Genomic DNA, 26,501 nt, shown 5'->3' with positions numbered 1-26,501 from the left:
AATGTGTGGTGCATTATGAAGCACAAAATACGCCAAAGAGACCCTGGACAGTTGAGCCCTTGAAGCTGGAAATCAAGCAAGTATGGCAAAGAATCTCACTTTTCAAAACTTCAGTTTTTGTTAGTTCCCAAACATTGACCGAGTGTTTTTAAAAGGAAAGATGCAACAGTGCTAAAGATGCTCCTGTCACAACTTTTTTTTGAAACATGCTGCAGGCATCAAGTTCAGAATTAGTGAATAAATAACTTGTCTTTGTACTGTATTAAATTGAACATAGGTTGAAAAATCTTTGCATTCTGTTTTTATTGACATTTTGCACTCCCTGCATGTAGTTTCATTCAAATGTCACATTAGCGTGGGTTTGTTTTTTGCAAGGTCAAGTTTCAAATGTTCACACAATTAAATAAAAAAAAAAAAAAGATCAGTTGACACAAAGCTTAATAGAAAAAAAATTTATTTTCCCCTATTCACAAAAATTAAATAAAAAGGGATACATCAGATAACATCCCACCTGCACCACAGTTGAGCAAAAACTACATCAAATTCAATTGCCAGCCTTGATATCAGATTGAAACAGTTATGAATTAGTTTTCCACATTCTTCCCTAAGGTATGCACCAAGCACCGACTCTCCTTCAGTCCAACCACAACGTAAAATTTGACATAATCAAATGGTCCGCTATAAAACAACGAAAACAAATGATTCTTTAAATAAAAAGAATAAAAAGAAAAAAAAACTTTTAAAGTCCGAAACAATTTGTGCACAGGAGCACAAAAAAAACATTAAAAAAATAATAAAATCAAAAACAAAATAAATAAAAACAAAACTCACATGAGCATCAAAATAAAAAATTAAAAAAAAAAAAACTTGTGGACAACTTGCATTTCATTTTACTTCTGTATATAGCTTAGTGTGTCATAACATAGCGAGGAGTGGTAAAGCCTCAACTTTAACCAATTCATTGTGGCACAGGAGCTGCAGTCTTCTGAAACACTTTAATCAATGTTTCTCCAGATGTTGCTCCAACAAGATCAGTCCAGCCCGTGAGCATCGAGTGGCCACTTCATATCTCTTTGCTTGCACTCACGGGCAATACTGGTGCTACAAAAAAAAAAAAAGTCCTGTCCCAGTGGTTGAGGAAAACTCACAGTCGTATTTTATAAAATACAAAATCTCTTGATGTGAGCCGATATTGAGGAAAATGTTAGAATAGATTTGGGTGTTTCCCTTAGTAAGGATCAAACTGATGTCAACCGGCAGGCAAATTGATACTCCCAGTGGCCACGTGAACTCAGGGCACGACTCACACTACACCCCGAATACAACTTTATTTATTGTAGGGCTGGTGCAACATTACATTTAAAAAGGGACAGTTCGCCCTAAAATCAAAAATACAAAATTTTCCCCCGGCTTGTAGTGTAGTGTTTATACCTTTTTTTTGGTGTGAGAGTTTGAGTTTTCGTCCATCGAGATGTCTGCCTCCCTCCAATAAAATGGCACTAAATGGAACTACTTTCTTTTTGCAGTATTCTACCAGAAGTTCCCAGAACTACTTGCTTTCTACTAGAAAGAAAGTAGCTCTTACATGAAACAGCTTTCAACAAGGTCTGAGTTATCTTTAGTTGTGAGAAGTTCCAGTAATATAGACCTTGCTGTGAGCAGAACTACTTTCTAGTAGACAAAGTAGTTCTGGTCTGGATTATCTAAAGTAGTTGTGAGCAGTTTCAAGTGGGCTCTACTTTCTTTTTGTAGTAGAATCTACCAGCACGATTTCAAAATCTACAGGAACTACTTTCTTTCTAGTAGAAACAAAGTAGTTCCTGTTCACAACAAGGTCTAGATTATCTAAAGCATTTGTGAAGTGTAGTTCATGTAGGAACTACTTTCCTTTCACAATGGAACCTACCAGGACTACTTTACAATCTACCAGACCTACTTTCTTTCTAGTAGAAAAAAGTAGTTTCTACATTAAACTGAACAAAATCTGGATTATCTTGAGTAGTTGTGAGTAGTTTCATGTAGGAGCTACTGTCTTTGTAGTCTACTAGGAAGAAAGTAGTGCTGGTAGATTCTAACGCAAAAAGTAAGTAGTTCCTAACTGAATCTGCTCGCAACAAGATATGTGGATATCTTGAGTGACCAGATCATGATTTGCAAGAGACACAGGTTTTGATTTTTTTTTAAAAAGTATTTTTGTAGTGCTTTAAGCACCACAAGCAGAGTGCCATCTAGTTGTGTAATACTGGATTGACGGCAGACACCTCTAATGCTGATATCTCCAAAACTCTGCAACTTGCACCAGAAAAAAAAGTCTAAATGTATAAATAGCACCACCGCTGGGGGTAAAGCACACATTTTTGATTTTGGAGGGAACTGTCCCTTTAAGCAGTACTCGCGTACATACCTTTATAGTAAAACACCAACAAAGTTAACTGGCAACGCAAACAGCCATACACACTTCCAATACAACCGTCCACTGTGGACAATGACTAAAAGATAAAGCTGATAGGGACCACCACTCTTGCACGTAAGCTAACCAGTGTCAGGGGAGAACTATTAGGACCCAGGCATATCCTACACAGTATTGACGGGTGAATATATGGCAACAACCATCACTAGTTTGATCAGAAGCTGGAGAAGTACCTTGTTAGTCCAGCAGCGAGTTGCATTGCCATCAACAAAGCTCTTATATGGTAGATCCCTCCAAACGGACCTCTTATAAAATTACTAAAAAAAAAGGAGCAAGACTTGTTGAAAAGCATGCAATGTTCATGATAAGGAGAAGCCTTGATGGATCGAGCAGCCATCATTTAACAAAAAGATATACGCAAAACACATATGGATTGACAGGTGCACTGGGACATGGATCCAAAATACTGTAATTAAGATGTCTCCCTCCTCTTAAATCCTATTCAATCCATTTTAGAAAGAGCTACATTATAAAACTATGTTAAGAGGCCTCAAGTCTTACCCTAGTCATTTTTTACCATTGCTTAACATGCTTACTTTAGCAAGCCATTAACAGTCCTAAAATCACTTATCAAAAAAACTAGATCTCAAGATCAGTATAGTATTACTTTACGTCTTACATTTGAAATTCTAAATTTCTTACAAAAAGAAAAAAGTGCATTTATATCAGTAAGAACCGATTAATTCTTGGTGATGTCTTATCGCTCTCATTATGTCTGTTTCGTAAATACTCTAAAAACGAAGCAGCAACAGCAGCAAAAAGGATTCTCAAGTTGCCTACAGTATTTTTTTTTTTGCAGTGAGTGATTCTCCAAACGATCAGACGGGAGCCAATTCCTGCATTAATCCACCTGTAGTTCTTCAGCCTCCGTTAAAACTACGGGGGACACTGGACAATATGTATGAATGGGAGGACAAAAAGGACCACTGACAGCTTCAAAGTTATGGCAGCCTCCCCATACTGACGACGCGTGTGACAAATCAAGTGAGCAACAAGACAGACATTCACTCAAACATGCGGTACTTAAAGAGGTGAACGTATGCCATGCAATAACTCTGTACTGCGGTGGGAAAACCTTAAGAGGACAGACCTACTGCATCTTTTTTTTTTTTGGCCTCGAAAGAGGGCGGGGGAAAAAAAAAAGAAACCTATGATTCTAAAGGAAATTCAGCAACCACAGGCAGAAGAAGGAAATTAAACATCAGCTAAATGTACATGTGAAAAGAATAAGACCCATGTATGTGCAACCCAGATGGTTTTTGCAAATTCGCCTTAAAGGTGCAAAAAAAAAAAAAAAAACGTGTGCACATTTCCTGCAGTTAAAAAGCGTTTTTTTTTTTTTTGTTTAGCCTCTGGCACGCACCTTTTTAAAACACCTACATGTGCGAGTCATTCCGCAGACTACGTGCATTGTGGTATTTGGGACTGTGGCACCCTATGCTGGTTCAGATAATTCCTTTTTTTTATGTACCTATCTGACAAACCCCCCTTCCTCTCCCCCCTCCCAGCCGTCTTCTATCTTAATCAAATCGAGGCGGGGAGGTCAAAGCCAGCCCCTTGTGTGTGTGTTTGTTTGTTTTTAATTGTCCTCGTCTACCTAAGATCCCTGCGGTGCTGTTGGCGAAAGTCACTTTTTGAGCGTGTTGGATTTAGTGAGGCGTTTAATCCAAGAGGTATATGTATATCCCCAGTTTACCCTCCCACACCCACCACCCTCCTCCCACCCTTCCCTCACAGAGACACACAGGGCGCGGGGGGAAAAAGGGGCGCCGTCCGCTGAGTGGAGGGTCAAGGCCGGTCACGTCCCTCCAGCTCTCGTTTCTCCCCAACAATCTGGGCAGTGCAATGAGTTCCCCAGTAACCCTCCCCTACATTAACCTGTAGGAAAAACAAACAGAGGGATGGAAGAAAGACATTATACTCAGATAACACTGTAAAAAATTAGCCGATTTAACTTAAGTAGGGCTGCAAGTAACAATTATTTTCTTGATTAGTGGACTAGTTGTTTGGTCTATAAAATCTTCACATCTTCAAATGTTTTTCCCACAACCCAAAGATAAATGTAGAAATGCAGAGCTACAGCTGATGTGGTTGGTTCAGCGGTGTGGGTGAAAATGTGCTTCTGGATCAGAAAATTCATTTGGGAACAAAATGTATCATTGTTTATCAATGAGCTGGGTGTTTCATCATTTCCAGAAGGGGGTCTGTGGGGGGATGGATGTGTTGCAGACGTTTGCTGGACGTACCCGACAGGTCAGTGTCCTGTGTTGACCAGGGGATGGTTGGGTTAGACGCCATAGCAGGCCGACAGGCGCTCCTTCAACAAAGGAGGAAACTGCTCTGAAAACTGCTGCCAGTTCTCCTCCCCGACCTGGTCCTTGAAGCCATGCAAGATCTTGGAAAAGAAAACAGAAAACCATCATGAGGCCGACTCACAGGAGGAAAACCAATTGACTGTTTGCTAAACCCCGCCCACTTAGTCAGGGTTTTCCCTGGACTGTTTTAAGACAAAAGTGGCAATGCTAAGGAAACTAAAAAAAATTCTCTGCTTGGTGCCAGTTCTATTGAAGCCTATAGGAGAAGCACACCACAAAACAGGTTTGCTACATGCAACCGACTAAGTTCACTTTTGAAAATAATAATGTTCACTAATATGTGCACTTCAGCACGAAGGTATTGAAAATAACACTGGTTTTGTGTCATACAAATGGCCCCTAAGTGAACTGATAGAAGTTTATGCAGGACTGCATCTCATCAGGCAGAGACACGACAAAAAGGAGTTGTGTTGTACAGCAAAGATTTGGGGCTTATTACTGTGGGATCACTGTCACACACTTGCACTTTTAAACAAAGCTAGTTAGCAGCACAGGTGAACAAGTACAGCTTGAATTACAATAGAGCACATGAACACTGTTTAATCCGCTACTTGCAGTTTTATCTTGTGCTTGTGCTAACTGGAATTTTAATTTGGTCCTCTTGGACATTTTGAAGGAGGACAGGAGGAACTGATGTCTGATCTGTTTATTGTATTGAATCTTGTGTTGCTGTAACAATTTGTAAGCCATCATGGACAATCGTGATTCAGGGGAGGAGTTTAACAGTCGACTGTCAAAATCCCCTTGACGCTTTGTTTGGTTGATCAACTTTAAATGGGTGATGCTTCATTATCACTTATGCTGTCTTGTCCCTCCCCTAACAGAGAGCTCTACCCACACTTCTCAGACTCAAAAGTCATCCGCACCATGGGATCAGATTTCGAATGTCTGATAAATGATCATCACAGAGTGTGGTGAGCCAGCACTGCACTCGGGGAGGGAACATTTTAATAACCATAGTGATCTAAAATAACCAAAGCCCCATCTATCAGATTAATATGTTTGACAAGATGTGATCAGTGGCATGGAATTCCTTTCGATGAAGCGCTCACCTTATAAAACATGTCTCTCAGGTCGTCCTTGGGGTTGACCCAGGAGGCCACAGCATCACAGAAGAAAATGAAGTCCTGGAGAGAAACAACGTGTTACTTTATTGCACAGTGATGTAGAGATGCCCCAGCCCTCTCACCCCTTTAAAGCACATCGCCGCACCTGCACCACTCCTGCAGGGTTTACACCGATCATCACACAGATTCCCCGGAAGGCTGAGTCCTTCTCCTCATTATCTCTGATATTCCTCAACGACGTGCACCTGAAAAGACAGAGACCAAAGTGCAAAGTGTTTATTCATCAATTCAGTTGCTGCCACTTTAGTTTCCTCTTATATTCATGATGAGCTAAATTAATATTTGTCCTTTCCTCCTTTTAAATACAGCGGAGGACTCGACAAAGAAGCTTTAGACTTCTCATTAAATTCATCATACAGCTGTACAGACAATGACAGTATCCAAAATCAAGACTTAAGTCTGAAACTTCTGTGTTCTGTGTGAATGTGAGTGTAAAAGACCAACAAAGGACAGTTTTTTTTTATGCATGACTCAGTTCTTGTGAAACACTATTTCTTTCAAGAAAGAATGTTTCCTCTTTTCTAAATTGTATTTTTCCTCTACATAGTATGTAGAAGAGGACTTTGTGATTTGTACTAGAACATGAAAAAGATAAATCTGTGTATTTCGCAATATCTGAAAGCCTCAGTACAGAAACTTCATTTCAAGTCTATATAAGCTTAGGATGACATTTAGGATCATTGGTGTTACAGAAACATGGTTCCTAACAGCATTTAGGGAAATTAAATCTTACCTTATGAGACAAGTTTAACTATTAGAGAATTGTCTGAAACTAGGATGGCATAGAATCTGGTCTAAATGTAATTGTAACTGAAGGTCTACTCAAACCGCATGACACTTTAAATTTCCCAGAATATTGTATTTGTGGGTATATAACTGCCTGACAATTTTGAATCTGATCGATTTGATTCAAATCTTTACCTTGGGTCTGTTTTGTCCATTATAGCTGCTAGCTAGTTACAAGAGAAGTGATACAGCTGTTGTTGAGGATACAGGCAGTCACATGCACATTCTGGACGCAGATACAGGCATGACAGGACATATTCTGTTATATTTTTTTAGGATATGATACAAGGTCTAAGATAGAATAAGACAGGAACAAAGCCATTAATCTGGGAATTGCTTCTGTAAAAGTAAAATAGGGTTTTTCCCATTTTTGAAACTTAAGATAGGCCGAGCAGTTAGGAGATTTTTCTTTAATGAGGCTCAAGATGGTAATCACACATGACTCACCATGGCCGAATGAATTGCTGCAGCTGTGGTGCCACTTCCTGGGGACAGACGTAACCCAGTCTGCCAATCGTAATGGCTGCACAGACAGACAAAAATGATGCACCTTAGCTCTATACGTGTCCCAACATTTGACACATGTCCAACTTATTCTGTGTGTGTAGTGTCTTGTGTGTACCTGTGTTTTCAAGCAGAGTCTTGGGTGTATTGGGTCGATTGATGATCTCAACCAGGTGAGGCAGAACCATGCCTACGTAAGGCTGCATCTCTGCACCTAGAAACACAGAGAGAGCTCAGCTGTGAGGAAAATGGGCAGCATGCAGCGTAAATGTCATGGTGACAGCTGTCAAAATTTTTAATTTGATGCTATTCAGGCATGAGAGACAGCATGTCGCCCACTTTAAACCAGGAAGAGGAGCACAGACAAATCCTACATACAGAAACTCATGTGGAACTAAGCAGCTCACCAACTATCAGTCAGAGAAAGAATCAGATTGAGAAAAGTTGGATTTATAACAAAAGAAATTTAAGCAATGCAGTTTATTAAATGAATATAAATTTAAGGAATAAGACTTATAAACTTGATCCTTTATGTTTTCAATTTCTAAACAGGGAAAGTAGAGAAGTGTTCTGATTAATAGATATGTTCAACTTCAATTATCCAGACCAAACAATGCCATGAGGCACAATTACTGTCATTTCCAGACAACTGATTAATATGTTTGGAATCGTTTAATTCTTAACATCCTGTTCAAATTCATTAACATCCTTACTTCCAATGACCACTTTTTTTTGTAGAAAAACATTGTTGAGATCGCTTCACTGCATTTACTATGAAACATGAACTTCAAAAAATATGATACTAACAAGTAAAAATTCTCACATCACATTTTGCAGTTAATGGTATTGTTAAATTTAACAGAATATTTTGTCTGATGTCCAAGGCTAATACTTCATAATTTCATTCTCAATGATGTGCAAAAATCCTTGTGCAAACACATAGAATGATGTTGCATTAAACTACTTTTAATCCTTCTGATAACTTCAGCTGGTTGGGGGCAACACTAAACATGTCTCAGAGAAAAATCTGATCTGATTTTACACTCTTTGGTCAACACGCTCACCAGGACAATCCCTTGCTTGCTGCTTTACACTTGTGCCTGCAGGGAGATCACACAGAGTGTCACTGGGCTGACTGAATCGTGCACAATGGCTGGCCAGGCATGCACGCACGCACGCACGCACGCAATGTTCACACACTGTGCAAGCGCAGTGAGGCTGGTCTTCGGTGCTATGCCATTTCATGTAACAAGTGTTACGACAGGCAAAGGAGAACGGCACACTCCATGACCCACTTCCACAATCAGGCAAGTTTTCCAAAAATTTTAAATAGCATATAATGATCTGAAAAATATTTCTATATGACTACAGCTACAGACAACTTTCCTGCCAGGAGTAATCTGAAGAAAACATTCTGCCAAGTTCCAAGAACCACAATGAAAGGCAAAAGGACAGACAAGAGCCGTGTGGTCTGCGCAGACCTGCAGCTCAGTTTGCATTTGTTACAAAGAATCACACACACGAGCTTCCACGCACGTAAACCTGCATGCGAGCACTCAACCGTGCCACCCTGAGCAACATGAGGTGTACGATATCTGGATCAGGAAATATTTGGGAACAAAATGTATCATTTTGTGTCAATGAGCTGGGTGTTTCATCATTTCCAGATACTGGGCACTTGTTTATAGTGAGCGCAACCATCTGTTTAAAAAAAAAAATTAAAACAAACACACTCACCCATTTGCATGGAGATCTCTCCAATGGCCCAGGTGGCGTTGTTACACACAGAGATAAACTCTGGGTTTAGGTTGAGTCCCAGGATGGGCATGAACTCAGCTGGGGGAGGAAACAGACACACACTGGTTACAATACAAACAGTGACATCTAATCATTTAGGCCACATTGAGATAGAAATGCCAATCACAGGGATCCGACAACCTTTCCAAAGAATTTTTAAGGTGCATTTTCAAGCTTTTCCAACACCGCCATATTGCAGTAATCCTGTGATCTTGCTCTGCTAATTTAGTGAGTTGTCAAGTTTTGTACGATAATGTGGAAGCCATCCATTATTAAATATGATTTGATAAGTGAACAATGTGAGTGTTTTCTTACTTTTACTCCAGCTGACTAGTCGAAATTTCTGTTTAATTGACAGGGAAGTAGTCGGTAGGAACATCTCTACACCCAGCCCCGGATTGTGTCTGAAATGTGGTCCTTCACACACCGACACATTTCCTTTAAACCCTCTTATCTGTAAGAGTCCCATCTATGTCTACAGGAAGGATCACAATCAGTTAATGCTGGGTGCCCCTGTTAGCCAGAGAATAGAGGGCGGGTGATGTAATTCAGTCTACCTGTGCCAGAGTTACTCGATGTTCTGATAAAACACACTCACCAATGCAGGGCTTGACATGGAGGAAACAAGCCTTGGTTAGATCACCCAGCAGAGCAAAGGAGCTTTGTCTGACCTCAGGCATAGTATCCTGCAACACATACACACCGTAATGTTAAACTTTTACATTTAACATTTCACATGAGTAAAATCAAGAAGTGCAAAACTCTTTCATACCTGCATGCACTGGAAAAGCAGGGTCATGATATTAGAGCGGGCCACTAGCTGTTCCACATGACCCCCCAAACCCTCAGCCAGGCCGCTGAGCAGATCCAAGGCCACAATCATAAAATCCTTGTCAGGAGCCTCATACTGGTCTGGATGCTGGTTGTACATCTGAAAAGACAGAGCAGGACAGACATGTGTCAATGTCTCTTCTTTAACTCTGAAGGGCGAAATCGCTAAACACACAACACATTTATTTCGTGTGTGTGTGTGTGTGTGTGTGTGTGTGTGTGTGTGTGTGTGTGTGTGTAGTGGCATTCTCACCATAGCCTGAGCTAGTGTCTTCTGGACTAGTGTGACACAGCGTTGATAGACAGGCTCGCAGTAAGGCAGGAACCCACTCTGCAGGGCGGTGGCTACAGACGAAAGACACTGAAAGAAACACAAAAAGGACTTTTATAAACAGACATACACAAATTGTCACTTGGGATTGCCTGCCCAATAAATGACACAAAACACAGCAGTCAAAAACTTTAAGCATTGTAATTTTTTGGTGGGAGAGACTCATTGCAACCACAATTCTTTATTGTGTAATTTCAGTGTGAAAGAATGCTCAAAAAAAAAAAAAAAAAACTGACCACGTCCACAGCTACAAACAACTGTTCTGCCAGATGTGCACCACAACTGACCCTTTTGCTAGATTAGCAACTGCACCACGGGTGCTGCAGGTCTGTCTAGCTTTGCATTTCTCTACACGTTTTAGTGGTGTGCCTGGGGGATCTCCAAAACAAGCAATACTGTGTTTCTGGACGGTGGCGTCTTTTTGGTCTTTCCAAAATGTAAAATTAGAGAAAACATGTGGAGAATGGATTAAACTTTGTCTGCTCTGACATACACTGTGACATTAGCATATCCAGCTATCTAATGCTAGCTTAACAGCTGCAGCAACTTAACCTGCAGCCAAACTTGTGTTAAATCCCACTGCTTTTGCCAAACTAACGGCTTATTCGCAGGGGTTAAACCAGGATCAGCTGTGTTGGGGTTTGAGGAGGAGGATGTGCAGTAGTGCAGAATCAAAGTGGTCTGATGACAGTGCATCTCTCTTTGGCTCGGCTTTAGTCTGAGCCGGGTTAGACTACACACAAATATACGTAGCTTTTACCCCAGTCTGTTAGCATTAACATTGTATCAAGTAACTTTATACATTTCAGAGCCTTTTACAAAGTTTTAAAATCTGTCAGATGGAAACATTAAAAAGCCAGCTGGAGATGGGCGTCTCAGCTCACTCTATAAGTTCCAAGCATTAGCTTACATTAGCTTGCTACACTCCTCATTAAAATCAGCAGTAGTCTGAAAAAAAAAAAAAGGAGAGAAGCTGCTTTTAATTACTTTTCTGCAGCATCAAAGACTTTGTAAAACACTCCCAATTTCGTGCACTCAACTGTGCCGCCAAAAGCAACATGAAGTGGTATCTGGATCAGAAAGTATTTTGGGAACAAAATGTATCATTTTGTGTCAATGAGCTGGGTGTTTCATCATATCCAGATACTGGGCATTTGTTTTCAGTGAACACAATTTGTAAATGGTGTGAACAGCATTTTGAAAGAGCCATTATTTTAGAAAATGATTAAAAGAGGGCAGCGTGTCAGGAAAATGCACCTCCTGTAGGACAAGTACTGCTTTAAAAACTAGTTTTGCACCTCTAGTAATGGGAAGAGATCCTTGTCTTCATCCTTCAGCTCGTTCCACTTGGCAATAAGGGGGGGCATCAACTTCTGAATGTACTCCTGAGAAACAAAATACAATAAGATCAGGGTTTGAAACCCGAAACAAAGGTTGTTTTGTTTCCTAAGTTAGATGAGAAGATTGATACCAATGTATCTGCTAAATGTGAGGCTAGGTCCAGCGGCCAGTTAGCTTAGCATAAAGACCACCACCGGGAACATTATATCTTGCTGTTTAATCCACACAAAAAATTACAAGCTACAAGCAACTTTCATATCGGTGATCATGGAGGCCCCTGTGGCAGTGTTTCCACCATAATTACCATGAAATTTTATGCCAAAATTAAAATTATCTAAATAAAAATCTCTCTGTGCTTCTGTTGAACTTGCTAAGGTACTACTCACTGCAACTTTGCCTGTGAAAATGGAAACAAAGGCTTATTTCACCTGATTTCATGGAGAATCTGCCCTGATTGCAGGCAGTAAGACTATATGGAAATAGCTGATCTTCTAGTGGAAGGTCTTGTTTACTTATGTAGCTCATAAAGAGGTATCAGTAATAAATTAAGACTATTTCATAACCACTTAAAAAGTCAATCTTCTAATCCACCTATCAGTAAGAGAGTTGATTTCCAAACAATAAGAAAAATAGGGGAAGAAATTGCATGTGATGAAAAAGGCAGAGTACAGGTCTAAATTTCACAGGCACTTACAGGCTGATTGAGGTGGTGACCCACTGAGTCTGCCAGAGTTCCTATGGCATCGTAGAGAATGAGGAGATTCTTGTGCTGGTACTTTCCAAAGGCAAACACCAGCGTGTCCAGGATAAAGCTCAGGTAGGGCACCAGCTCTGTGCATGCCTCCTCCTCCAGGGTGGCAAATGCACTGAGAGAAATCCAAGATGGAGGACATTATGAATGTTTAATCTAGATATATAGAGTTCTTCAACCTAGGAATGATGCGTGCATGATGTGGATCAGAAAGTAATATGGGAACAAAGTGTATCATTGTTCATCAATGAGCTGGGTGTGTCATCATATCCACATATGAAGGAGAGGGGGAGAATGAAAATGCTCACCTGCATGCGGCCTCCTGCACTCTCTTGTTGCCGTCCAGGATGCGTTTCAGAAGCTCTGTCATGAGGGGTTTGAGGTAGGAGTCGGGGGGCTGGGAGACCACCCAATGTGCATAGCGACTCAGGGTCCAGCAGGCAATGGAGCGTACCAGGGCCTTTTTGTCACACAGACACTGGATGAGGTGGGGGATGAGCTCCGGCAGGTAGGGCACCATGCCCTGCATGCAGCCTGATGCACCAATCAGAAAAGATAGGTTGCGCAAAGAGTACAAAGTGATATGTGTTTGAGACTCAACTATGATCACAACATTAAATCTGTGTGGATTGAGAAAAAATACTTTTGTGCAACAGCATAGCACAGAGCTATTACATCTGGATCAGATATATAGGAACTATGGGTATCATTGTAAAATCAATGAGCTGGGTGTTTCATCATTTCCAGATGCAAGATGCACGCTTCGAAGTCCACTTAATTCTGAGTGGAGTGAACATAAATGTGGGCCACATGTTCTCACACATCTAACCACATGGATATACAGGAGGCCCACACCTGACTACAGGGTTTAAATTCACAGATGTAAAATCAAAGTGTTAACATCTGTGAGACATTCTGACTACATATGCTATTATGAAACCAGCTGATTATTTTTACACAAAAAGTTGGACCATATTCTACCGTCAAATATTTCTGCACAAAGTAAACTAACTGGTGCTACCTGTACTCATAGGGATTTGCAGAAATTAAGATACTCAGATTGTAGTGCATCTACTCAGCTTTTATGTAATGCAATTTTTGGGGTCTGTGCCAGTAGAGTAAAAAAGTAATTAAAAAAGAATTAAATATGGTTAACTTCTTGCAGTTTTTGTGACAGCTCACGTCCTGTGAGTCTTACCCTCAGCTATGGCCCCCAACACCAGGATGCCAGACTCTTTGATGACCCAGTCGGGGTGGAAGAGGAGACCTTTCAGGAGCGGCAGGAGGTGGGGCAGCAGCTCGTCGCGGAAAACATTGGCCAGCACATCGAGTGCTGCGGCAGAACACTTTCCTACAACAATAACAAAAAAACTCTTTAACTTCGCACCATCTGGTCATTTGCTTTACAGGTAACTTGACAGCACAATAGGGCTGCAATGATTAATCGATTAGTAAATTAATAGCCAACTATTTTCATAATCAATTGATTTGAGACTTTTAAGAAAAAAAATATACTGATTTCAGCTTCTCAAATGTAAGTATTTTCTGGTTGCCAAGAAAAAATAAGAAAAGCTAGGCTCTGATTTATTTGATTTCTTTATGAAAGAAATGCAATTACAATTTTAAGCTTTTTCAAGCATTATCTGAAATCAAAGCACTTTTCACAACTAGAAAATATTAAAATTCAAGTGTTTACAAGGACTTCCAGGACCTCTAAGACCCCTGCAAGGTGGACTCAGACCTAAAGCCTGACAAAATGTGCAACAGCCTGCAAAGTCACCAGAATGCTCCTTTACACATAGCGACATGTCTCTGTAACTGCATGTCTCCATCACTTACGCAGGTTCCAGTCAGACAGCGTGTCGTCATCATCGTCATCGTCATCTTCGATGTCTTCGCCCTCCTCGCCCTCCCCTCCTTCGTGCTGCAAGGTGACCGTGCGGGACTTGTGGAAACGGGGCTTGATGTCCTGATCACTATCTGGAACAGCCTCGTCCTCCTCCACATCGCCCTAGACGCGCGCACACACGCACTTGACTTCAGCTATGTCCTCAGATGTACTTTGTGATATATAAAAAAGGTATATTTCTAAATGAGTACCTATTAAAAAAAAAAGTAGCACTCACCTTTAATAGTATGATGTCTATCTCTGAATACTTCATCCCATTTACCAAGATAGGTATCAGTCTAAATGAAGGGAAGAGAAGGAGAAGACACGCTTGGTGAAACAGAAACCAAACATTAAGTGAGAGTTGATTCTGTGTTAAATAAGGTTTTATCATGCCTTCTCTCTAAACAACTAGTTCTAGGAGTAACGTCTATTGTGACAATAATGGTTCAGTGTAGTTGGCAGCCAACGGATTTTTGTTTTAAAATGAGACCAAAATCAAGAAACAAGCCTATTTCAATTAACATTTAGAAACAGGTAAACAAAACAAAGAAAAAAAAACAACCTGATATATTCTATTGATTTGAATAAAAACAGGGAGAAGTAGTAAATAAAACAGGAAAGTAGTAATAAAAAGGGGGAAATGACCTGTTATCCAGTGTTCATAAACATTATAATATGCTTATAAATGCCGTATTCAGCCTATCAAACATGGAGATTTCCTTCCCTTTTCTGTTCATCATTATATTAAATTGAATATTTTTGGGTTTTGAACTGAAAAAAGAGATTTAAAGACATCACCTTCAACTTTGAGAAAATGGACTGGACATATTTCACTATTTTCTGATAATTTTAGAGGTTGCAACCCTATATTAAAAACGGCAATTAACTTGAGTCTTTGTTGTTAATTAATAACTGCAAATAAATAAAAAAGGAGACAATTAGCAAATGGGCAAGTAGATTTCTGACCCACTTGCCCACAAAAAAAAAAAACACATTAACATTGAACCCTGACATTACTTAGCTTCCATGCTGGTAATTCTTATTAGAATTAACATAAGGAATTATAATTTTAAAGATGAAAATTCATTGGCCACCAACCACATTGACCTATATAATATATCAACAGAGGTTAATGCTGATTATGTGCATTATCAACAGTAACAGTAGTTAACATTGAACTCACTGCACCAGGTGTCCAGACAGCATCTCCTTACAGATGGGTTGTTCTGCTAAAGTGAGCCAAAACTCACAGGCCTCCAGAGCCACGTTCTCATCAGGGTCCTGGGTTCTCTGCAACATGTACTGCAGGAGATGAAGAACACTGTGTTAAAGACTGTGGTGGATTTGAAATAAAAAACACTGTACAGCACAGAGCCAAATCTGGATCAGTTATATAGGAACTTTGGGTATCATTGTAAATCAATGAGCTGGGTGTTTCATCATTTCCAGATGCGTGGGGGGAAATACAAACATGGTCTAAATATTTTCCCCACATCCAACTGAACAAGAGATCCACGGCTGATTGGGCGCACACTTACCTGGATAATGCTGTGCATGTGGGGGATAAGGCGGTCGATGCGGACCTCCAACAGCATGACCAGGGCTCGGCACACGTTCTTTCGAACCTCAGAGTCCTCATCTGCTGCCAGCGCAAACAGGCTCTGGTAAGGGAAAGGAGAAATGACACAAGAAAGAAGTGATTTATACTTGAGGTAAAAAAAAACAAATTTTGGGAACAACAACAAACTTGGGAGAACAAAGCCACATTTCAAAAACAGGGAATCCACTTTTCCAGTTCTGATATCTGAATTGATGATTATCATCATATGTAATAGTAATAGTAGGATTACGCTGAAAATGAATCAAGTTTAGTGGTGAAAAGTTTAGTTGATGCACATCTGGTCAGAATCTTCAATATCTAGAAAGCTTGTTTAGCTTGTGTAATCTAACTGTGCAAGTGGTGGAACACTGATTGTGGCTTTAATTGACATGTGGTGCAGACAGGCCCTCATTAGCATAATATCCCATGATGCATTGCTGATTGTGTTTGTTTGCTATTTTACGTTCCAAAAATACGTTATATATATATACACGTTATTTTGTCAGTGTTTGTACCGTTTGTTCAGAAAATGGAGGTTTATGGTAGCTTATGTAAGATAACGTAAGCTACCTTTCTGGTCTGCTACTCAAACTCACCTCTATGAAGGTGTCAATGTTATCCATTAGGGCCTGGGCTCTGCCAATGATGAACTGGTTCACACAGGCTATGGCGTGGGACCTGCAGGGATGAAAGGAACATAACTGTCAGGTCAACCAGAGAGGTGGATTAGTGTTAATTCAGCAGGCGATTTGCGTTTTCTCAGGGGAAATCAGGGATCTAATTAAACCGAACACACTGCAAGTTTATTTACAGCAAGAAGAATCTGCCGTGAAAGTAAATAATTCTGTGGCACATTCACTGTTTCCAAAATTAGGGAGGTGTGATCAACCCCACCCCAGCTCCACGTACCATCAAAAAATATTGCAGCGAGAAAATCAATTCCATTAGCAATTAATGTAACTCTTTAATGAAGCCATATGTCAGTGTTAGGGATGAAGTGAATATCTGGATCAGACAGTATGAATACAAACACCTTCACAGTCATTCAGATGTTATTATGCATCACACCCAGATGTTAATGACAGACAGAAATGAACCACTTCCTCTTCTGTACCTAATCTTAGGGCTGCAGTGCTTGAAGAACTGGAGGAATTTAGGGATCATAATGTTGAGGGGTCTGTTCAGAGCGTCGCTGTCCAGCAGCTCCGACGAGTCCTCGCAGATCTTCTGCAGCGCTCCAAACGAGCCCTGAGACACGGACATACACAGAGAGGCTGTCAAATCAAAACGCAAACGTACAGGGACACAGAGGAGAGAACGACACTGCATCAGAAAATACAACTGAAGTTGAAGGACTGAATGCACTGTGCAGACTTCATTCATCAGCTGAAGATTTAAAAGAAATTTTAATCACAAATGCAAATCCCATTACGGTCAGAGTATTTTCATGTCAAGCACAGATAGTTTTATTTGTCATTATTTTAATTAATGTCAGTGACTCCTATGCAAAGTAGAGTAAACTAAATCTACTAAACTAATCATGTCTATGGTGTTGGGCTGGGACAATGTACTTTTCTTCTAATTCCATACCACCATGATACTTGGGTGCTGATTTGACATGTATTGCGATTCTAGTAGAAATATTGCAATTTGATAACAACTGTGAATTTTCTGTTTTTTTAAACACTAAACCAAGGAAAAAGTTGAATCATCATATAAAAGAAGTAAAAATATTTTTGAAGTAAACTTCAACATTTAACCCTTCCTGCTCAGCAAGCCAGAGCCATAACACAAATAAAATTAATAGAGCTGCTGGCTGAATTTTCAAACCCACTGTTCTGACCCTTTGAGGTTACTGTAGCTCTGGAGGGTAGCTGATTGAGTAAATGTTCACGTGAAGTCACCAGCTATTTCCCTGCGTGGAGGAAAATATGCTTCAAAGTGTGCTCCTTTGTGTTAAGCATGTGAAATAAAATGGATCTGTATAAGACAACATTATGGCAATCGGCATGCTAATGTCCATGAGCAGGCTAATGGTAATTTTCATTATGTGTAAACATTGAGCTAAAGGACTATGTGCTGGATATTTATAAATATTAAAGACTACACAAACTCCATATTGGAGAAGCTCAGCCTGCAAAGAGGACTCCTGCTTTCCCAGTAATATTTGAAAAATGCTTCCTGAAGTTTCCCTACAGTGTCACCTTAAAGCTTTTAAAACACTGAACATAAATCATTTCAAACCATAAAAAAAAGGGGATCACACTGAGCCCTGCTTTTACATGCCAGTATTAGAAAAAATAATAAATAATTTGGATGTGTGTTACAGCTTTATAAGGCCCTGCACACCCACACAGGTGCCTTCCAGAACTGCATAAACTATGTTTGACTGACATCTCCCACACTCTCCTGCTAGCTTTGTTGCACCTGCCAGGGTGGGGACAAATTAAACCGTCATTTTTATCTGTACTTGACATTTGGTGACATGTTATTCTCAGGAGAGCTGTGCTCGTATCCGCACTTATGTGGGTGTGTAGGGCTTTAAAGAAAAGTGACAGCCCTGCTTTTTATAGCATAACAAAAAAAAACGAAAAAACAAGACAGGCAGAGCAGGGTATGTGCAGACCTCGCAGGTGTTGTAGTCCTCCGAGTTGAGCAAGTTGCAGAGCTGGGGCAGCAGCTCCGGCCATGTTTGTAGCTCTCCCTTGGAGGCGATGGTAGTGATCAGGATGCCTGGAGGACACAGAGATAGCAGACTTCAGATAGTGATTTATAATTTACAGGAGTACAAGTAGTTGCCTTTGCAGCAGCTCTGGATCAGACAGTATGAATACAAATACCATCACTGGCACTCAGGTGATTCTTTATGCATCATGTCCAGAGGAAAGAAGAAGAAATGCAGGGCGGGGTAGACTTGCAATGATAGTAGGTGTAACATGGTGATTGGGTAAACACGGATTACATTACTTGCCCATTATTCCCTGCACTACCAATGCTTTATCAGTATTTAGTCAGACGAAGGCTGCAACAATTATAAATTGAGTGTTTGTTCCTTACAAAAGCACAGAGTAGCAAGATTCATTCTGGACAGCTGGACACAGCTGTACAGACTGAAATCTACTGGAAGGAATTAAATGTGGCCCCAACATCACCAAACAGCTGCAGGGGACATGTAGACATTAAAAGTGAATATTATATATATATATATTATATGAAAGGTTCTGATAGCTATACTGGCTGATTCTTTAAACACATTATATACATAAAAAACATATTTGCAGTTATCTCTCAAAAATATATTACAGAATAACAAAAACTTTTATTGCCCAAAATGGTATCAGGACACTGAAACAGTTAACTGTTGTGCATACTTTTTTGTTTACAATTATAAACAACTAAAAACACCAAAAGAGCAAAACATATGTATATATTAAACCTTTTTTTTAAAAAAAGGATCAAGATACATAAAATGCTCCCTGTAAAGCTAACAAATAAAAACTGTATGACTAAAAAAAACCTTTGTTTTTAACAAAACATAATTCACATACTGGATAACATATATGCTGAAACAGACAAATACATTCTAATTGTATGTTTTAGAAGGTGCTCAAAGACAGGTTTTGTTCAAATAAGAGGAACAGCTTAAGATCTGACGTTAAATATATCAAGCGCACATTTCTTTGTTTGTAAAATGTCTGCTGTAAACTGTAGCGCTAGGGTTGTCACAAGTTTATTAACCAGTGGGAAGATTTCCTCATAGTGGTGATGGAGAACAGCATTCATGCCAACACAACACCCACAAAGTTTACTCACCAATGGTAGCACGGATGAGTGGCGAAGGGTCACCGATGTTGTTGAGACATTCCTGCTTGATGAAGTCGGCGACAGTCGGGGGGAAGTTCTGGTAGTGGGCCTTAACATTGTTCTTTAGTATCAGACCACTCAGAGAGCGAGTCGGCTCATCTGAGGAGTTAAAGAGGAAAAGTACAAAATGAGTGACGACCGACAATTAATCGTGTGGATTTGGAACACGGCTGTTTTAATAGAAACAAGAGTGAACAACGCCCTGAGCTTTTTTTAACCCCACCCATGTTGCAAATGTATCTGACAGCCAATATGGATTCACCAGTCTAACTTTTTCCTGTCCAGATTCCAATTCTGAGTTGTACCCAAACTCACTGTATTGGGAAATACCAACAACAGATCCAAAACAAATCAGTGCTCTCTCTTTTTTTTGGTTTACAGCAGTTACACGTAGTGTTCATACTTTGGAAGAAGCTGAGGAAAAAAACATAATAACCACCAGCTCATGTCATCTGATTATAAAGACAATCTGGCCGGGTGGCAGCCATTGTGAACAGGTACAAAGAAATACTTGACCTTCTTGCTGATGGTCTCATTTACTTACGTAGGTCGTATAAATGCATTGGTAATAAATGATACTTTCATAACCAAATAAAAACTCCTTGAAGTAGCTTTAAAATCCATATGGCTCAGTGTGAGGAAATGACTGGCATATTATGTTAAGTATCTCTAACCACACACATTCAACATATTTTTAGGCTTGTGCAAGTCTTAGCATATTGTTGCACTGTTAAGCTTTTGTAACACAAGTGTAAAATATATATATATATGACAACAGTGTTTGGCTATTACATACATCTAGACATCGAGCTGAGCCACACATACTGAAGTCGAGCGTGACACAGCACAGTCTGCTTACAGGTGTATGGACAGCATAGCAGGCACTTATATAATTATTGTGTAGCAACAATCAAGGTGTTTTAAATGTCTGAGAGTGGAAAACTACTCACCTTCAGTTTTGAGTCGTGTGAGGACAAATATTAGGTAGTTGTTGAAGTCAGGGAATTGGTTGAGTTGTTCAAGTTTCTAGCACGGCAGTTAAGAATCATTTCACTTTGAACTTCCAACTTAAGCACTTATCTCTTGTTTGACAGTTATACAATGGTCAAAACAATAAATAACATGCTCCTCTACATGGAATCACCAGTGATTTCCACATATACAATATCGTCTAGATTTTCCATGCATAAAAAAATATATAATTCAGTGCTCAAATACAATTTAAAGTGTAAAGAGGTTTACAAGTCTATCATGAAAAATTATTTATGTGCACTTGGGGAAAAAAAACTGACCCAAGTGTCAAGATATTGAAGCTTACCCCCAGCACATGAACATACTAAAATAACACTGTACAGAATAAAATTCCTTTGCACTAGCATAAACTCATGCATGTCATATCATCTAGCAGCTTTACTAGAACCCCCCACCCACCCAATTACAGTGTTGTAGGATACTTGTTGGACAGCTCTTTGTGTTACTGTGTTGGGCGACTGTGAGTCTTTGAGTAGTTGGAGGACCTGCTGAAGTCCCTGCTCATCTGGCTGCCACTCCATCCTGAAACACACACAAAAAACAAATTCACGTTCATTTAACTCCATACACGTTATCCAGTGTATTCTTATAAATGTACATAAATTACAAAGCAGAACTAAGGGCAAATAGGTAAGCAGGTGGTCTCTGGATCAGACAGTATGAATACAAACACCATCACTTAAGATCAGATGTTTCTGATGCATCATCTCCAAAGTCCACATGCATGTGTATGGTTAGGAAAGGACACTGATATATACCATTTCACTCATTGAAGACCCCAAATGCAAATGACAAATTTTAACTCATCTGCAGAATTTCTTCATGAGACTTAATAGCCAAATAGTACCAGTGTGCATGATTTAGTGGCATCTTGTGGTAACGCTTGAAGTCTGCAAACACCTCTTCTCACTGGGGCTGCACAAAAAGTCATATTTGGATAATTCGACTGAAACTGAGATACAATTAGTGGGGATGATTATTTTAACATTACAATTTTCATATTTACTGATTAAAAAACTATTTGAATTAATATTATTTGATGATTGTACCAAATAAACATGGTGTCTTTAATTTGAAGAACAAGATTTTTAGACCAGGCAACATGACAGTACTTCATTATATTTTCTCGCACATTAAAAAAACAAACAAAAAAACAAACAAACAAAAAACAAAACAAAAACAAACACAATTTAGTTCTGCTCCTACTATTTGGATACTGCACATAGCCATGTTGCACTTTTGATGGTGATCAATTGCGCAGCCTTACTTCTCACCCTCCCCTTCCAGGTGTGTAGTAGGGCCTACAGTGACCACTTAACTTGTGCAAAACATGAAAGGGTGTTTAGTTTAGTTAGTCCATTCTGGACTACTGATCTTTACCAGTCACTGCAATATAGGTGGTACTGATCAAATCCTGTATAGTATCAGGGGCCTATTTTGATCTATTTCAATCTTTGGATATTGTCACCGGTCCTCGGGCCGTTCCAATTTCTAGGTCGTATGCAGTCCAAAACTATGCAGTGCGAAACAAAAGACAGAGGTTTTAACATATAATAGAGGACACTTAACAGATTCCCAAGGCAAAGTTCAGCTGAACTGAGGAAATGTACCAGCCACCCTACTCATGCTTACAATGACGAGTCAGCACTAAATTGAGAATTACTAACATCTGCCACCAAGTTCTGAACTAAGAGTTACAACATATAACATCTGCATTTTGGAACATAAAATAGCAAGCTTGATCTTTTTGTTGCCATGTAGTGCATCATGGGAAAAGAGGGCCATCTCTCAGCACTATCTGTAGCATGCACACGCGAATGTCACAAGCATACAGTCATGCAACACCCTACAGTGGTTGCAGGAAGTCATTACATAGGTCCAAGCCTCATGAATTTAGAGACATCAAAACTAAATAAGATTTCCAGTTGGTAAAAACTGATTGAGCGTGAATCCAAACAGTCCATTAACAACAAGTGACAGAACTTTTCACCACTAAACTGGAGTTCACTTTCAGCCTCATGTAACCAGACACATAATACCAATAATAAAGATATTTGTATCTGTGGAATATCTATATCGACAGATACCTAAATTCAGGCATCAGGTTAGAACTGAGGAATTAAGAGGAATGAATGAACTGGGGACTAAAGAAACAAAAAATATTCACAATTGAGAAGCTGAATGAAAGAAGTCTGATTTTTTTTCTCTAAAAATATCAAACTGATTAATCAATATCAAAATATTTGCAGATTAAATAAATAAGATAATTTTTTCAGAATTACAAAGTGGGTAAAGGCAAATAGCAGAACAGATAGAGCAATCTGGTAAAATATCACTTTAAAACTAGGAAAAGACACTTATGCCATATCACAATATGCACAATCTGAGGTGATATATAAACAGTCTCGTATCACGGTATGGATATATTGCCCAGCCCTTCGTCAGTGCAGCTCCAGTAGCAGATAGTTGGGGAAGAAAGGAAATAAGATAAAGGGTGTATGTAAGAAGTTGCGGGTGCACATGGTTCAAGGTGGCCTGGGGGCCCACCGAAGTTGGGAAAGAGGTAATATGAACGGGCAAGTAAACACGCGGGAATCCCTGCATACCAACACCTAAAATTGTGATTGGAAATCGGCTTGCGGCACAAAAACGAGGACATTAGACAACACGACCAGCTAAAATCTCTGTGACCCGGCTTAACCGCTCCAAGTTAATCCTACCCCCACCCCCACGCCACCCGGTCCGCTGGAAGTTACAGACATGCTTTGTGTCTCAATATTTCTGGTTTACAATTCAACACGGTGCTTTACAGCATGTGGGCCCGACGCTTGCTGTGTAGCTGAGGGATCGTGTTCAACTGCGGCTGGTGGAGTGTGAGAAAAGTTATCAGGGAACAAGTTAGCCATGCAGCAGGGCCGCCTTTCCCAGCTCCAAGCTAGCAGTGCGACTGGCTCGCCTCAGATAGCTTTAGTTACATTAAACTACGCTGGTTAGTTTAGTCCCATAACATCATCAATTATCGACTAACCTATCGCTTGGTTACTTGTCATTTTAAATGTCTACTTACAGTTGACCTGATGCTACCAAAAGTTGCCCTTCTTGCTCAGGCCTGGTCGACGGGGCAGTTCCAGGCTGGGTGGCCACAATGTGCCCGGCATAAAAATAGTTAAATACCGCCGTCTACCACCCATAGGAAATGCTGTACCAACTCAGCCTTTTAGAAAAGATTAACGTCTGAATGGACATGTAAGCAATCGCGGCTAACACAATGTTGGCAGACAATATTAAGTACAAACTTGGTGAACACGTTTTGCAAGCTGGCGTTAGCCGCTAAGCCCCCTGAGCGTAGTGTTTGACTGGCAATGCTAATGCTACTAGCCAGGCTAATGCTATTTAACGGGCCGTAGCTCAGATATTTGCCTTATCAGAACACCTTACCCGAAGAGGCGGTCTGATCGTTGTAATGAATCTACAATGTTTGTTAAAGTACAAGCGTACAAATACTATACGTACAATATTGACTTGAAAGTTGAATTATCAGTACTAGGCCGCTCCTCTCCCGTGCTTCGTAGCGGTTCTTCTTGTTCAAATGAGCACGCCGACTGAAATTGACCTATGGCGGCTTCCGTTCAGTACACATTTCGCTAACTACGCGAGATTACGAAAATCCCGTTGCACTCGTCACGTTATTAAAATACCGGTTAATCCAATACACATAAACACGCATTAAAAAATAAAGTTGGGCTAAATATAAACACATAAATAAATAAGGATTACATGACATAACATTAAAGTCATACGTGTATAAATCATAGACATATCTATGTGGGTGGTAATGTTCTGAACATTTGCAACGCACCAAAATAAATTTATAATAAACATGTCCACATCTCTTGTCATGTTATTGCAAACATTATGTTTATGTTAATAAAATGGTATAACTAATATAATTAATAAAATCTAAAAGGAAACATGAATCCCAGAACTTCACAAGATCAATTAAACATGTTTTTTTTTTGCATTTCTTTTATTTTTGTTGAACCTTTTAGTTATTAGCTTAGAGGTTGATCAAATGATCACATCATTTTTATTAGGGAGAAGAATCAACATACTGTATCAGTGGTTCCCAAAGCAGACAAAGCCTCGGGGACCTCCTGTGATTTTTTGGTGGCCCCTGAGGAGAAGCCCAGATCAATGCTATAAAATGTTTCAGCTGTTTTCTAGCAAGGAATTAAGTATCTTTACTATCTGACACTGTTGTGTTCTTCTATATATGGCATTCTGTTGGATAAGGTGACATGAGTCATCCATTATGGCTCTATGTGTTTAATTATTAGGTGCAATACTTAAATTGTAATGCTGTGTGATATTTGTGAGGAAACTGTGCTGTGTATACTTGTGTAGACAAGTGAACTGAATTCAATAAGTTAGGAACTCTGCAGCCAAATCCTTAGATATTATTTTTTTATTCAATCTTGTGTGGAAGTTGTACAAATATCAAATCTACATTTTACTCATTAAAAAGTTCGAAGGTCCATCAACACAAACAAAAAATATGCATCTAAATTATATGCTTACATGGGGGCTAACATTTACATTCAGTGGGTTCAAAATAAAGAGAATTCTTGTAACTTTGTAGTTTTTAAATCAGTTTACAGCTTATAGAGCAGGGGCTCTCGAAGTTTTCATGACAGAGTGCCATTTTAGGAAACCGGCATATGATTGAGGGCCGCACAGGAAAACTCACAAACTTGTTGTGGGATTTATGATTTATCTCATAATGGCGCTTCCCATCAAAGGGACAGTTCACCCCAAAATCAAAAATAAAGATTTTTCCACTGGCCTGTAGTGCTATTAATGTCACCTACACCTTTTTGGTCTGAGTTGCAGAGTTTGGGAGATATCAGCCGTAGAGATGTCTGTCTTCTCTGCAGTGTAATGGGACTAAATGACACTCATCTTGTGGTGTTCAAAGCACTATAAAAAATACACTTGAAAAACCCAAAACCAGTGTGTCTTTCCAAAAATCATGACCTGGTTACCCAAGATAATCAACACAACTTGTTGTGAGTAGTTTTACGCCAGAACTACTTTCTTTCTGCAGTAGAATCTACAGCAGCTCCTTTCTTTATACTATCTTGAGTAACTGGATCACACTGGTTTTGAATTCTTAAAAAAAAATAAAAAATAAAATTGTGCTTTGAGCACCACAAGCCAAGTGTCATTTTGTCCCATTACACTGGAAACAAGGCACACATCTCTATGGCAGATCTCTCCAAAACTCTGCAACTCACACCACAAAAATCTAGATGGATAAATAGCACTACAGGCTATAAATATGTACTTTTGATTTTGGGGGTGAACTGTCCCTTTAAATTCCTTGAGCACCAAATTAGGTAGATCACTTGATCTGTTCCCTGTGGACTAAAAAAGTGAAAGAGAAAGAGTTTATCCATTTTTCATGAAACCTCCTTTTTTCCGTGGTGGCTTTTCCATCTCATGTCTACATCAAACTGGTCAGCTGTCCGCCGAAATCACTAGAGCTGCAATGACTAATCAATTATGAAATTAAGCACCAACTATTCTGATAATCGATTAATCGGTCTGAGCAATTTGTAAGTGAAAAAGTCAAACTTTTCTGATTTGAGCTTCTTAAGTGTGAATATTTTCTGATTTTTTTACTCCTCTCTGACAGTAAACTGAATTGTGAGTACAAGACATTTGACGACATCATCTTGGACTTTGGGAAACACTGACTGACATTTTTCACCATTTTAAAACAAACAAGTATTTAACAAGAA

General features: G+C 39.6%; 1 protein-coding gene and 1 non-coding gene across 4 annotated transcripts; both read right to left on the bottom strand.

The window, feature by feature from the left end:
* Positions 1 to 437: 437 nt before the first annotated feature.
* LOC146310049 (transportin-2) lies at positions 438 to 24,362 on the bottom strand. 3 transcript variants are annotated; one of them, XM_084745206.1, is made up of 26 exons: positions 24,214 to 24,362; positions 21,123 to 21,222; positions 20,619 to 20,694; positions 19,618 to 19,767; positions 18,431 to 18,537; positions 16,919 to 17,052; positions 16,401 to 16,482; positions 15,743 to 15,865; positions 15,388 to 15,506; positions 14,440 to 14,500; positions 14,153 to 14,324; positions 13,512 to 13,664; positions 12,622 to 12,847; positions 12,257 to 12,428; positions 11,520 to 11,606; positions 10,144 to 10,251; positions 9,832 to 9,990; positions 9,658 to 9,745; positions 9,000 to 9,098; positions 8,327 to 8,362; positions 7,381 to 7,476; positions 7,206 to 7,281; positions 6,058 to 6,157; positions 5,898 to 5,972; positions 4,717 to 4,865; positions 438 to 4,348 (listed from the first exon to the last, which is right to left on the bottom strand). In XM_084745206.1, exons 2-25 carry the CDS (start codon positions 21,219 to 21,221, stop codon positions 4,758 to 4,760), a joined length of 2,706 nt encoding a protein of 901 aa, XP_084601332.1. In that variant the 5' UTR covers position 21,222; positions 24,214 to 24,362; the 3' UTR covers positions 438 to 4,348; positions 4,717 to 4,757. The 3 variants fall into 3 exon arrangements, with proteins under 3 accessions (XP_084601332.1, XP_084601333.1, XP_084601334.1); XM_084745207.1 differs by having other exon boundaries at positions 24,139 to 24,285; XM_084745208.1 differs by lacking the exon at positions 8,327 to 8,362 and having other exon boundaries at positions 24,214 to 24,361.
* Positions 21,346 to 21,413, bottom strand: LOC146310050 (small nucleolar RNA SNORD41). Its single transcript, XR_014772541.1, has one exon. It is a non-coding gene; the product is annotated as a small nucleolar RNA SNORD41 (small nucleolar RNA).
* Positions 24,363 to 26,501: the final 2,139 nt, after the last annotated feature.

The sequence above is a fragment of the Lutjanus erythropterus genome, chromosome 19, assembly GCF_056507025.1.
Source record: "Lutjanus erythropterus isolate fLutEry1 chromosome 19, fLutEry1.hap2, whole genome shotgun sequence".
Classification (NCBI taxonomy): domain Eukaryota; kingdom Metazoa; phylum Chordata; class Actinopteri; order Lutjaniformes; family Lutjanidae; genus Lutjanus; species Lutjanus erythropterus.
The sequence above is the reverse complement of the archived record's forward strand: the minus strand, read 5'-3'. Positions and strand labels throughout refer to the sequence as shown.

Coding starts and splice junctions, on each gene's coding strand:
- LOC146310049 (XM_084745206.1), bottom strand. CDS start 21,221: ATGGAGTGGCAGCCAGATGAGCAGGGACTTCAGCAGGTCCTCCAACTA. Junction 11,607..12,256: donor GTCACCACCTCAATCAGCCT/GTAAGTGCCTGT, acceptor TTTGTTTCTCAG/GAGTACATTCAGAAGTTGAT. Junction 10,252..11,519: donor ATCTCTTCCCATTACTAGAG/GTGCAAAACTAG, acceptor TGTTTCTTTCAG/TGTCTTTCGTCTGTAGCCAC.